The following is a 15,004-nucleotide window of genomic DNA, read 5'->3' as shown; positions in this document are numbered from 1 at the left end:
CTAAACTTGATTCATGCCTCATTCTGGGTGGCTTTTAAGAACCAGTCAGTTAATGGGTGTTTTCGAATACATTCTTGGTGTTGAGCTCCTTCTGCTCAGTGAAACTGAAGGTGGTATAGTCGAGGTTAAACACCAGTGGCTCACTTACTGTGAGGTTACCACATCAGTTTTAGTGGGCAACTTCAGCAGATCAGTCTCACTTGGTTGTGCAAATGATATGGGACTTCTAAAAAGATTGTTAATTTACAATCTGATTTATTTATGAATGCATGCATAGCTTTCAAATGAAAGGATTGAGAAATAAAATGTTTTAGAAACACATGAGATTTCCTTGATTCAGTTTGCTCACAGCTCGGTCTTTTAGTCTTTTACTAAAACAAATGAGCAGAATACACACATACACACACACACACATACACACATCTGACTTTTCATTCAACCTTGAAACGATATATTGTGTTGTGGTCCTTGCTAGTGAACCAGTCTTCATTTGATCAAGTCCAGGAAATGCGTGTCAGTTTTAGTGCAGTGTGCAAAAACGGCATATTCTGAGCATGGGTAACTTTTGCAGATCAGTCTCACTTGATTGTGCAAATGATGTCAACTCTAAAAAGATTGAATTTACAATCTCTGATTTATTTATGAATGCATGCATAGCTTTCAAATGAAGAGATCACATCAATTAGAACTTTATAAAATATCTTAACTTCACACCACTGCCACAATGAGTGTTTCCTGTTAAAACAGCTTCCTGTCAGCTGGGTGATTGGCTCAGCCTCCAGCACGCAGGCCAAAAAAGGTGAAAGAGAGAAAAAAAATCTTGCATGTAGAGAAGTGAGAGGAAACTGTTACATAGTATCTGTTCAGAGACGCATGATACTGAATAGAGCAAGGAAACACAAGGCTTTATTTGGACACAGATAATAAAAAAATACTTATTTTGCAGTTTAGTATGAAGAAAAGAGCAGCAAATAATGTAAAACAAGTCTGAATGGAGACCTTGCGCTGGGCCCAGACTTAGCCAGTGGCTTTATTGGAGTCCAGACCACTGAGCAATTTGGTGATTGTTGAAATTGAGACTTGGGCAAGAGAGAACTGTTCCCCTAGTATCCCTTTGGCTTAATAGAACTTTTTCACTAGGGGCTCATCAAAGTCCTTAGTGTTGGCGGGGAGTTTCTGTACTCAAAATACTGGTTCAAACTCTGAGGTGTGATAATGCCTACATTTCTGCTTCTCTGAAACCACATCCTGTTTAACACAGCTCTTTGTATCTCTGTGTTCTTTACTGGTTTCACACTCACTCACACACAGTAGCTGATGATTGAGACAGAAGATGGAGATGTCCGAGCACGTTCACATCGATGACAACGAAGATCCTCTGGAAAGAGAGGATAATCTACAAGAGAGGGAAGAGAGAGCCTCAGCTGGAGGGAGCGACGAGGTGGAGGAGAGGGTAGTGGACATATATGATAGTTTAGACAACTATGGGGGACGTGACCCCAGATCAAATACGGAGAACACACCAGATCAGCAAGGTGAGTAGCACAACCAAACACACACACACACACACACACACACACATGGCAAAAACAGAAAATAGCCAGTCATGTTGTAATGAACAGCAATATTCAGTAGCTGTAAGTTGTTTTTTTTACCTTTATTTATACAGTGAGAGTCTCACTGAGAGCAATGCTCTCTTTTTCAGGAGCGCCCTGTTCACATTCTCACACACATTCATACCTGGAAGCTGACCAGTACAACCACAGTCTGATCTGCTGGCCACTGATCAGCTCCACTGGAGCAGTTGGGGTTAAGGGCCTTGCTCAAGGGCACCTCAGTGGTTTTAATGAGGGAGGGGCAAGCGCTGCCTTTTCATTTTCCCCACCCAGATTTATCCTGCCGGTCCCGGGGATTGAACCGACGACCTTCTGGTCACAAGCTCGCTTCTCTAACCATTGGGCCACCACTGCCCCTGTTACCCTGCTGACTGTTACAGTCCCTCTGGTGCTTGTGTTAATAAAACATGGCCGGTCTGTCTTGTTCTTACAGCTGATGTTATCCAGCCAGTGACCAGGCCCTACAGGGTGACTGTAGTGTGTCTGATGCTGCTGTGTCTTCTCCTACTGGCTGGTCTTATAGGTGTTGTGGTCCACTGTGAGCCATTCACTTCCTCTATCACACATTAGATTTGCCCTCTTCAGCATCCATTTTGTATATTTGTCTCTACCTAAATTTAACCACTGTTTTGGATTTCCTGTGCAGATACAAAGACTGATGGAAGACTAGCAGAAGAATCCCTCAACAAACTGCAGACCCTCAACAAGACCTGGGTTGAAAACACAAAGACCCTCAACAAGACCTGGGTTGAAAACACAAAGACCCTCAACAAGACCTGGGCTGCAAAGCTATTGCAAATTACCAGAGGTCCCCAGATAATACTGATCCTGTGCAAATAGGGCAATAGAGCCTGTGTGTGTGTGTGTGTGTGTGTGTGTGTGTGTGTGTGTGTGTGTGTGTGTGTGTGTGTGTGTTCGTGTGTGTGTGTGTGTGTGTGTGTGTGTGTGTGTTTTACATTCATGAACTTGCATGTATTCTACATTTGTGTGCATATGCATTGTGCTTTTATTTGCTGCTCTTAAGATCCTCTCTTCTTGCAGAGTGTTTCTGTAAAGATGGAGGATGCAGCTTATTCAGCAACAGTTTGTACTACATTTCTACTGATGAAAAGAGCTGGGAGGACAGCAGGCAGGAGTGCATACAGAGAGGAGCACACCTGGTCATCATAAACACTGAAGAAGAACAGGTAAAGGGAAAAGTGGCAACACGTTTTTTTCTCTCTTAAATTTGCTGTTTGATTGTAAAAGTTCTTTAGAGTGTTTAATTGGATGAAGTTGGATTAAAACTCTCACATTCCACACTTTGTTTGAGTGCTTCAGTGTGTGATGTAATTTGTCTTTTAAACGATTCAACAGAAATTCATCAATTCCTTGAAGAAGATCATTTGGATTGGTTTGAGTGACAGGGAGGAGGAGGGAGTCTGGAAATGGGTGGATGGTAAACCTCTGAACAGCACAAAGTAAGACATTCATTCTTTAGTCCTATTTAACAGTAAACAGTCAAAAGGTTGGCCTGATAATGATAATGCATTGTGCATCTTATTTTCCACCAAGTACAGGTGACTATTTTTCTTCTTCTTTTTTAAACAGGTTCTGGAACACAGCCTCAGGCCAGCCCAATGATCTACACAAACATGTAATGAATGCAGACTGTGTTGACACATTTTATAATCAAGAACTAAACAGCTGGAATGACGCCAGTTGTGACTCATTGCAATACTGGGTCTGCGAAAAAGTGATTGACTTCTAACATTGTGTCATCTCAAATGAAAACATAGTGACTTTACACCAAGATTGTCATTGTCATTTTGAGATTTAGGGGATCGTCTTTGATTGTTTGTAAAGCACTTTGTCATCTGTTTTTTGTCATAGCTTCACAACAAGAATGTCTGTTGTGACCAGCGTCAGTATTTATTAAGCATCCAGTAGAAGTGTAGATTTACCAGCTCCTCTTTTCCACAGTCTCAACTCAAGACTTAAGTGATTTTTGTTAGTAAGATTAGATTGTGCTACATCCTGCCTGAGGCACTTAGATAAGCTACTTCAGTATTATCTTTCAAATCACGTCAAACTACACCTTCATTGACCTACTGTCGTTTTGCAGGTTTGTCATTTTCTTGTGGTGTTTTTATTTTTAACCACCTTTGCCATGTGCTTTGCCATTTTTAATTTTTGTATAGTTTACATTTCTTTCTTTTATGCCGTATGATAAAGTACATTGCAAACTTTGCTTTTATGAGTGAACAAGAACAGAAGTTCTATATAAATCAAATGTATTTTGCCCACTTGTATGGATTGAGAAATAAAATGTTTTAGAAACACATGAGATTGTCTTGATTAATTTTGCTATTAGTCAAGTATTTTACTAAAAAACAAATGAGCAAAATACACACATACACACATCTGACTTTTCCTTCAACCTTGAAACGATATATTGTTGTGTTGTGGTCCTTGCTAGTGAACCAGTCTTCATTTGATCAAGTCCAGGAAATGCGTGTCAGTTTTAGTGCAGTGTGCAAAAACTGCATATTCGGAGCATGGGCAACTTCTGCAGATCAGTCTCACTTGATGGTGCAAATGATATGGGACCTCTAAAAAGATTGTCAATTGACAATCTCTGATTTATTTATGAATGCATGCATAGCTTTCAAATGAAGAGGAGATGTTGATTTACAATGCATCTCACATCAATTAGAACTTTATAAAATATGTTAACTTCACACCACTGCCACAATGAGTGTTTCCTGTTAAAACAGCGTCCTGTCAGCTGGGTGATTGGCTCAGCCTCCAGCACGCAGGCCAAAAGAGGTGAAAGAAAGAAAAAAAATCGTGCATGTAGAGAAGTGAGAGGAAACTGTTACATAGCATCTGCACAGAGACGCATGATACTGAATGGAGCAAGAAAACAAGGCTTTATTTGGATATAGATAATAAAAAGACTTATTTTGCAGTTTAGTAGCAGGCTATATGAAGAACAGAGCAGCAAATAATGTAAAACAAGTCTGAATAGAGACCTTGCGCTCGCTCGGCTCTTCTGTCAAAACACTTTCATCTGTGTCAAAACCAAACACTGTTGTCAGATCAGACTAACTCCAAGCCAGTCTAACTAAAAACACTACTGAGCATTCATCATTACACACTACATCAAACAATGAAAAACACAATGTTCAGGGCATGGAGCTCTAGATGTTTTCCCTATTGTTTACAATACAGTCAATGCATTTTGCATAAAATAAATCATAACTCAGCAGATTCAGCACCTACATACATTAAAAAAATATAGTCCTGGAAACAGATAAAGACACAATGTAAATTAGATGTGTTGAATCATTTGGTACAAAAGACGCCTGTGACTTATATAGATCTGCAAATCAGAATATCGACTGACCAGACACTTGGTAAAGTGCACACACACGCACACGCACACACACACACACACACACACACACACACACACACACACACACACACACACACACACACACACACACACACACACACACACACACACACACACACACACACATGCTGACAGTTGCTGGTGAAATATAATCTCCGCATTTCTCCCATCTTGGCTCGTCCTTCCTCCTCGGAGCAGGCCAGGAGCAGTGGGCAGCTTTCCTCACAGCGCCCGGGCACCGACTACTGCTCAGCCGTCGATCTTCTGCATGTTTTTCATGGGGAGTTCTTAGATGGAGGAAACCCCAGGGCAGCACATGGGAACTCCACACAGAAAGGCCCTTTTCATGAGATAGTCCACCTGGGCAGTAGGCACTGAAGACATGGGGGGGGACACACCCTCAGTGTCCCAGGCGGGAATCAAACCCAGGACCTTCTTGCTGTGAGGCGACAGCCTCCCACTGTACCACTGTGCCACCGTGCGCTGTCATTAAGCAATTAAATATATTTTGATGTAGTCTACGTACATGATTTTTATCTATATTTTATTCCTATCATGGAGAGGGGCCCTTTTTGGGGGTAAAAGTTCCCTTTAGTGCCCAGAAGGTGGTGTTGTGAGTCTGATGTGATGACTGTGATGACTGGTATGATGACCTGTACAGAATCTCAAAGGAACCTGGCTGGGATGGCATCCAAGCCAGTGGCTTTATTGGAGTCCAGACCACTGAGCAATTTGGTGAATGTTGAAATTGAGACTTAGGCAAGAGAGAACTGTTCCCCTAGTATCCCTTTAGCTTGATAGAACTTTGTCACTAGGGGCTCATCAAAGTCCTTAGTGTTGGCGGGGAGTTTCTGTACTAGGTCGGAAATACTGATTAAAACTCTGAGAGGTGTGATAATGTCTATATTTATGCTTCTCTGAAACCACATCCTGTTTAACACAGCTCTTGTATCTCTGTGATGTTTACTAATTTCACACCCAGACACCCAGTAGCTGATGACTGAGATAGAAGATGGAGATGTCCGAGCACGTTCACATCTACGACAACGAAGATCCTCTGGAAAGAGAGGATAATCTACGAGACAGAGAAGAGAGGGCCTTAGTCACAGCTGGAGGGAGCGACGAGGTGGAAGAGAGGGTAGTGGACATCTATGATAGTTTAGACAAGGAGAGGGTGGACATCTATGATAGTTTAGACAACTATGACCAACTAGATCAAATACGTGACCCCAGATCAAATACGGAGAACACACTAGATCAGCAACTAGGTGAGTAGCACAACCAAACAAGCACACACACACACACACACACACACACACACATATGGCAAAAACAGAAAATAGCCAGTCATGTTGTAATGAACAGTAATATTCAGTAGCTGTAACAGTCCCTCTGGTGCTTGTGTTACTAAAACATGGCTGGTCTGTCTTGTTCTTACAGCTGATGTTATCCAGCTAGTGACCAAGACCTGCAGGGTGACTGTAGTGTGTCTTCTGCTGATGTGTCTTCTCCTACTGGCTGGTCTTATAGGCGTTGTGGTCCACTGTGAGCCATTCACTTCCTCTATCAAACATTAGATTTGCCCTCTTCAGCATCTTTTTTGTATATTTGTCTCTACCTAAATTTAACCACTGTTTTGGATTTCCTGTGCAGATACAAAGACTGATGGAAGACTAGCAGAAGAATTCCTCAACAAACTGCAGACCCGCAACAAGACCTGGGCTGAAAACACAAAGACCCTCAACAAGACCTGGGCTGAAAACGCAAAGACCCTCAACAAGACCTGGGCTGAAAACGCAAAGACCCTCAACAAGACCTGGGCTGAAAACGCAAAGACCCTCAACAAGACCTGGGCTGAAAACACAAAGACCCTCAACAAGACCTGGGCTGAAAACGCAAAGACCCTCAACAAGACCTGGGCTGAAAACGCAAAGACCCTCAACAAGACCTGGGCTGAAAACGCAAAGACCCTCAACAAGACCTGGGCTGAAAACACAAAGACCCTCAACAAGACCTGGGCTGAAAACGCAAAGACCCTCAACAAGACCTGTGCTGAAAACACAAAGACCCTCAACAAGACCTGGGCTGAAAAGACAAAGACCCTCAACAAGACCTGGGCTGAAAACGCAAAGACCCTCAACAAGACCTGGGCTGAAAACGCAAAGACCCTCAACAAGACCTGGGCTGAAAACGCAAAGACCCTCAACAAGACCTGGGCTGAAAACACAAAGACCCTCAACAAGACCTGGGCTGAAAACACAAAGACCCTCAACAAGACCTGGGCTGAAAAGAGAAAGACTTGGTTTGAGCTCAGTGAGTCTTAACACACACACACACACACACACACACACACACACACACACACACACACACACACACACACACACACCTACACACCCACACACACACACACACACACACACACACACACACGCGTAAAGCTATTGCAAATTACCAGAGGATCCCCAGATAATACTGATCCCGTGCAAATAGGGCTTTACTCTGAGCCTGTGTGTGTGTGTGTGTGTGTGTGTGTGTGTGTGTGTGTGTGTGTGCACGTGCGTGTGCGTGTGTGTGTGTGTGTTTGTGTGTTTGTGTGTGTTTTATATTCATGAACTTGCATGTACTCTACATTTGTGTACATATTCATTGTGCTTTTATTTGCTGATCCTCTCCTCTTGCAGAGCGTCTCTGTAAAGCTGATGGAGGATGCAGTTTTTACTACATTTCTACTGAGAGAAGAAGCTGGGAGAACAGCAGGCAGGAGTGCATACAGAGAGGAGCAGACCTGGTCATCATAAACACTGAAGAAGAACAGGTAAAGTGGCAACACGTTTTTTCTCTCTTAAATTTGCTGTTCCATTGTAAAAAACAGACCAAAAGCGTTTTTGGAGCTGCCAGCGTCTTTCTGCAATTCATTCTCTATGTAAGGACGCGCTAGACATGCTCCTCTTTCAAGGAACGCACCTGGCGTTTAAACGCTGGTGGCGTCTCATCTTTTTGGCGGAGCGCTCTGGGCGTTTTAAAGCTGAAAAAGTTGAACATTTGGAGGAAAAGCTTGTCTTTTTACTCCTCCTACATTTTCTCCTCTCAGAGGGATCCTCAACCTCGCTGCTGCCAGAATTGGCAATAATCTGGCTTTCGTGTTGACAGTGAACAACATCAAACAGACAAAACCAGCTGGCTACCGTCCGTGTGGTCGTTGTGTGCTCAACTCTAGTGCACGCGACTGCAGGGGAAAATCCTCCGTGCGCTGTGTTTTGTGCACAATGGAAGCGTCCTCAACATGATTTTCATAGCGTTCTGACTGAAAAAAACGCTTTTGGTGTGAATGTCCAATGGTGTGAATTAAAACTCACATTCCACACTTTGTTTGAGTGCTTCAGTGTGTGATGTCATTTGTCTTTGAAACGATTCAACAGAAATTCATCAATTCCTTGAAGAAGATTATTTGGATTGGTTTGAGTGACAGGGATGAGGAGGGAGTCTGGAAATGGGTGGATGGTAAACCTCTGAGCAGCACAAAGTAAGACATTCATTCTTCAGTCCTATTTAACAGTAAACAGTCAACAGGTTGGCCTGATAATGATAATGCATTGTGCATCTTATTTTCCGTCTAGTAAAGTTGACTATTTTTCTTCTTCTTTTTTAAACAGGTTCTGGAACACAGCCACAGGCCAGCCCAATGATCACTACGAAGGTGTAAAGGCAGACTGTGTTCACACATATTATCATAAAGAACTAAACAGCTGGAATGATGCCAGATGTGACTTATTGCAATACTGGGTCTGCGAAAAAGTGATTGACTTCTAACATTGTGTCATCTCAAATGAAAACATATTGTGACTTTACACCAACACCAAGATTGTCATTGTCATTCAGAGATTATGGGGATCGTCTTTTGTTTGTAAAGCACTTTGTCATCTATTTTTTGTCATAGCTTCAGAACAAGAATGTCTGTTGTGACCAGCATCAGTATTTGTTAAGCATCCAGTAGAAGTGTAGATTTACCAGCTCCTCTTTTCCACAGTCTCAACTCAAGACTTAAGTGATTTTTGTTAGTAAGATTAGATTGTGCTACATCCTGCCTGAGGCACTTAGATAAGCTACTTCAGTATTATCTTTCAAATCACGTCAAACTACACCTTCATTGACCTACTGTCGTTTTGCAGGTTTGTCATTTTCTTGTGGTGTTTTTATATTTAACCACCTTTGCCATGTGCTTTGCCATTTTTAATTTTTGTATAGTTTACATTTCTTTCTTTTATGCCGTATGATAAAGTACATTGCAAACTTTGCTTTTATGAGTGAACAAGAACAGAAGTGCTATATAAATAAAATGTATTTTGCCAACTTATTCTGTCTGGATTGAGAAATAAAATGTTTTAGAAACACATGAGATTGCCTTGATTCAGTTTGCTCACAGCTCGGGCTTTTACAGTTTTTTACCAAAACAAATGAGCAGAATACACACATACACATACACACATACACACATAATACACACATACACACATACACACATACACACATAATACACACATACACACATCTGACTTTTCATTCAACCTTGAAATGATATATTGTTGTGTTGTGGTCCTTGCTAGTGAACCAGTCTTCATTTGATCAAGTCCAGGAAATGCGTGTCAGTTTTAGTGCAGTGTGCAAAAACTGCATATTCGGCAGATGGGAAACTTCAGCAGATCAGTCTCACTTGATTGTACAAATGATATGTCAAATCTAAAAAGATTTTTAATTTACAATCTCCAATTTATTTATGAATGCATGCATAGCTTTCAAATGAAGAGGAGATGTTGATTTACAATGCCAGGTAGTTTATGTATCTCACATCAATTATAACTTTATAAAATATCTTAACTTCACACCACTGCCACAATGAGTGTTTCCTGTTAAAACAGCTTCCTGTCAGCTGGGTGATTGGCTCAGTCTCCAGCACACAGGCCAAAAGAGGTGAAAGAAAAAAAACATCTTGCATGTAGAGAAGTGAGGAGAAACTGTTACATAGTATCTGTTCAGTGACGCATGATACTGAATGGAGCAAGGAAACATTTGGACATAGATCATAACAACTTCTGCTCAGCCGACACTGGTCAGGTGACGATCCTCTGCATGTTTTTCATGGGGGGTTCTTAGATGGAGGAAACTCCACACAGAAAGGCCCTTTTCATGAGATAGCCCACCTGGGCAGGAGGCACTGAAGACATGGGGTGGGGACACACCCTCAGCATCCCAGGCGGGAATCAAACCCAGGACCTTCTTGCTGTGAGGCGACAGTGCTACCACTGTATCACTGTGCCACCGTGCGCTGTCATTAAGCCATTAAATATATTTTGATGTAGCCTACATATAGGATTTGTATCTATTTTTTATTCCTATCATGGAGAGGGGCCCTTTTTGGGAGTGAAAGTTCCCTTTAGTGCCCAGAAGGTGGTGTTGTGAGTCTGAATTCATGGTGTGCTGACTCCACCCACTGTAGGCCTGTCTTGCTGTTGTGCTGTCTGTTACAGGTTGCTGATTGGCAGAGCTGAGTGGGTCGTTACCTTAGTTGGTAGCACCTGAGCTGGAGCTGCCAGGGCTGTTCTACCTGGCAGTCTCCTGCCAGCCTGCTGGTGCTCATCCAACCAACCTCTTAATCATGATGTGCTTCATCACCTGGCCTCTAGAGGGCGGCATTGACAAGTCTTGACTGAGACTAGTCACAACTCACATACTGGTAAGCCTGCCTGCCCCCTCGGTTGCAACACAGGGCTGAAACCCTATAGGCTCCCTCACTGAGCGGGCTCGCTGCCCACAGCTCGGCTGCTGCGTGACCTCGCCTGCTCTATTGGCCTGCGCAGCGGACAATTGCACAACTTCACATCACTGATGACATCACTGTCACTGATGATGTCACAATGCCTATGACATCATCAGTGCTTATGACATTATCAGTGATGTCACAAGATGTATAATGATGTCACTGATGATGTCATAGACATTGTGACATCATCAGTGGGACAAAAATTTAAACCGAGTCCATGAAACAGAGTCTACTACTGAAACAGAGTACGGTAGATAGATAGATAGATAGATAGATAGATAGATAGACAGACAGACAGACAGACAGACAGACAGACAGATAGATAGAGATAGATAGATAGATAGATAGATAGATAGATAGATAGATAGATAGATAGATAGATAGATAGATAGATAGATAGATACATGATGCAGACATTCCTTTACTTTGAGTCTCTTTTAGTCCAGCACAATTTTTTTCAACTGGTGGGGGATGTTACAGTATTTAGGGCCCCAACCCTATATCCGGTCAGTTTTTGAACCTTTGTGCGTATGTGTGATGTGACTTTATGCCAGTGGTTCTCAAATGGGGGTCCGGGGACCCCCAGGGGTCCATGGCACCTTACCAGGGGGTCTGCGAAAAGCTGTGTGCAAAAGCTTCATAGTTCAACGAAAATATATATGCTTTAAATCTAAAATGGTTCATGGATTACATTCTAATCTGACAAACCTATCAATTTAAATGTCAAGCACGTTACCGCGGAAACAAGCTGAGCCCAAAATCACAAATCAGAATGAGGGGGTCCCTGGTATATTTTATTATATTTTTTCTTATAAGCCTTATAAGATAGAAAATATATAATATAATAATATAAGGGGTCCTTGGCTGAAATACATTTGAGAACCTCTGCTTTATGCATCCAGGCTCAGGGACCCGTCATGTCATAATCCACTTATGGATGCTAGATGTCCTGAAGGATATAATGATGGTAAAGATGCCAGATGGGTGATTCACCTCATTAGGACAATCTATCATGCTTTCCTGTTATTAGCAACAATTTCTGCCCTTCTGCCCCGCCCCCATGGGAAACCCCACCCACCTTCAACCAGGGTCTCTCTCTCTCTCTCTCTCTCTCTCTCTCTCTCTCTCTCTCTCTCCATACAGTATATGCGGGCTATGACTAAACAAGGAAGTGTGTGGTATAAATAGTTCCGCTTCTCCTAGCTGAACTGCGTAGAAAACGGTGTGTGTACATATTTCAAGTGTCCTCCTCCCACGCTTCCTCAAACACTTGCGCGAAGCTGCAGCAGAGCCACTCGTGATGCCAACTTAAAGCACTTTACTTGGCTCCTACATTTACTCCCGTGTGACCTTGACACGCCCCCAAGCCAGCAGTGAAAGAGTTAAGCAGCTGCTCTGCTGAGACGCGTCTCCTGTCCGCTGGTCTCAGTCCAAGAGGAGTTTACACTGTGCAAGGCCACACTGACGGTAAGTGATGCTTCAAGCCTGACTTCCTAAACTCCTTTCCCCTCTGTTCATAGTGAATTTTACATTATTTTACTCCCTACCTAACGGCTTTACCTCAAACACTATTATAGCTTTATTATTTTATATTATAGGATACACATCTCTTGCACTGTTTAAGAATACTTGCTGCACAGTAAGTAACTGCATTTTTATTTGTATGACACTTCTCACAGAGAGGACTCACAATGTGCTTCACAGGTTAAAATACATAGAAAAAATCTATGCAAGACAAGTAACAGTAAAATGCAGAAGACAGGACAACAGACAGGGTTACAGAAATGTAGTAAACACAAGTCTAAACAAACGCCTGTCCAAACAGAAGCGTTTTTAGCTGCTTTTTTAAAAATGTCTACAGAGGCCGCAGCTCTCAAATCGTGAGGAAGAGCGTTCCACAACCTAGTAGGAGCTACAGACTCAAAGGCTCGGTCACCTTTGGTTTTGAGCCTATAGTGCGGGTTTGAGCCTATAGTGCGGGGGACAACCAATAGGCCCTGGTCAGCAGACCTCGGTGACCTGCTGGGCGGAAGGGCGCCACAGATGTTGGGAGATTGTAGATTGTATTTTCAGGAGTCCTTGTTCTCCTTGATCTGCCCAGGTCTGACCTTAGGGACCTACAGCTCTCATCCCAACTACAAAGTCGGGGGTACCAGCACCATACAATACTGAGGGCCGACTGGAAAGAAAGGAAGAAAAAGAAAGTAAGAAAATAACATGAAAAAACATGCTGTGCAATAAGTTCTGACAATCAGAAAAGCCTAAAGGGACAAAGTAATTCCATTGATTTATTTAACAAAGGAATTATCAAAGAAATCTAAGAAAGAAGATATTGTGTTGGATTGCCAGTTGTGGTGAGTTTGCATGTTATCTCTTGAATGTGTTGCTCCTAGGTAAAACATGTTGTTGTCTGGCCAGGTGTTTCCTTCTCTGCCTTCTACACAATGCTGGGCCAGGCTCAGTGATACCTGAGCCATACTAGCCTACAGGTACAGATAATGCATGCTCAGTGATACCTGAGCCATACTAGCCTACAGGTACAGAGAATGCAGGCTCAGTGATACCTGAGGCATACTAGCCTACAGGTACAGAGAATGCAGGCTCAGTGATACCTGAGCCATACTAGCCTACAGGTACAGAGAATGCATGAATGGAGACAGTCTTTGCAGTGATCATTTAGTGCCAGTCCTTTATTTGTCATAGATGGCTACTATTGACCTAGCTAGCTAATGTTCCTGCTGTTGTGTAACAATGTGCCAAACAAAACTTGAACTAGTCAGGCCGGTTGGCCGCACAGCGAGCCGAGCTGCAGGGCCAGCTCGATGAGCTGCAGAGCGAGGCCACAATGAGGCATTGTGACAAAGTCCCACTGATGATGTCATAGTGACATCACTGATGACGTCGTCAGTGATGTGTCATAATAAATCACTGATTATGTCATCAGTGATGTCATCAGTGATGTCATAAGATGCGATGTTGTGACAACATCAGTGATGTCATAAGAGCAGGTGAGCCCGCACAGCGCTCGAGCTGCAGGGCTGCTTCAAGAATGATCCCAGTTGAGTTGTCACATTAATATTTTATGTTTACTCAGTTACACTTGCTTAGCTGCCATGAGAAACACTGTCACCACCTGCCTCAGAGCTCACTGGAGCTCACTAACTAGTGACGCAGGAAGTTGAGTATCTACATTGTACTATCCAAATAGTGTGGACAAAATACAAACTATGAGTCAAACACAAAGAAACAATTCAAAACAATCTCAAATGATTCATACTCGACACAGCTCGTTATCAAAATATTTGATTAAGGACATGGACCCGTTGAACACACACTATTGCCCAATATCCAACCTATTTGCATTAGTCATTAGATTTCAGTTGCATTATCTTAGATTACATGAACATTATGTGCTGACTTGACATCTTATCTTTCCACTCCAAACACTTTGTTGTGTCAGTCGGTGGTGTTGCTAAAACATTCGAGTGTTTTCTGTATCCACGTCACACAGAAAAACGTGCACATATTTGCCAAGATGCTCAGAACTGACAGGCATGTAACTGCCGCTAACTTAGTTTTCACAGTGCATTCCATTCTCAGGCCAGGGCTTGCTGTCCAGGCATTTCCTCACAAATGGAGCAGGATCCTCCTGCTGGTTGTAAACACAAAAGACTGGCGGGCAGAATGACGAGGGAGCAGCAGGGCAGCCAGACTGAAAACACTACAAATTGCTTGCTTGCTCTCTGCCAGTGTTGGGGGTAACTCATTACAAAAGTAATATATTACATGTAATATATTACTTTTAGCAGTAACTCAGTAATATAACTTATTACTAATAGGATTTCAGTAATATTATACCAGTTACTTAATCACTTCATACTGTATAGTATACAGTTCAAGTTGTTGACTGTAATACAGGAAGACAAATGAAAGAAAACACTGGCTCAGTGTGAGAAAGACTCAGGTTCTTTGTCAATTCTGGTTGAAAATTCAGAAAATAATATTTATACTATTATATTCACCATATGTAGAAGAGACAGTCTGGCTTGAGAGACTAACAGGAAGTGTAAACACACTCGGAAGTTCTGATGGTGTTTACACTTCCTGTGACTCATAAACCTAGTCTGGAACTAAACTCATTATGTGAACACATATTTAGGTCAAGTG

The 15,004-nt window shown here is 42.4% G+C and overlaps 2 protein-coding genes across 3 annotated transcripts in view; both read left to right on the top strand.

The window, feature by feature from the left end:
- Nucleotides 1-1,333: 1,333 nt before the first annotated feature.
- Nucleotides 1,334-3,892, top strand: LOC310800424 (uncharacterized protein; the record flags this gene model as incomplete). Its single annotated transcript, XM_083663022.1, has 6 exons — nucleotides 1,334-1,535; nucleotides 2,050-2,154; nucleotides 2,263-2,424; nucleotides 2,658-2,803; nucleotides 2,973-3,076; nucleotides 3,207-3,892. 6 exons carry the CDS (start codon nucleotides 1,334-1,336, stop codon nucleotides 3,364-3,366), a joined length of 879 nt encoding a protein of 292 aa, XP_083519148.1. The 3' UTR covers nucleotides 3,367-3,892.
- Nucleotides 3,893-12,025: 8,133 nt separating this feature from the next.
- Nucleotides 12,026-15,004, top strand: part of LOC310800502 (AMP deaminase 3-like) — a 38,686-nt gene continuing 35,707 nt past the window's right edge. The window contains exons 1-2 of one of the 2 annotated variants that reach the window (XM_083663111.1): nucleotides 12,026-12,304; nucleotides 12,939-13,041. The gene's annotated coding sequence lies outside the window, so the exon portion shown is untranslated. The remainder of the gene's footprint in view (nucleotides 12,305-12,938; nucleotides 13,042-15,004) is intronic. The other variant, XM_083663112.1, reaches the window with a different exon arrangement.

Source organism: Poromitra crassiceps, assembly GCF_964638095.1.
Source record: "Poromitra crassiceps genome assembly, chromosome: 30".
Classification (NCBI taxonomy): Eukaryota; Metazoa; Chordata; class Actinopteri; order Beryciformes; family Melamphaidae; genus Poromitra; species Poromitra crassiceps.
The sequence above is the reverse complement of the archived record's forward strand: the minus strand, read 5'-3'. Positions and strand labels throughout refer to the sequence as shown.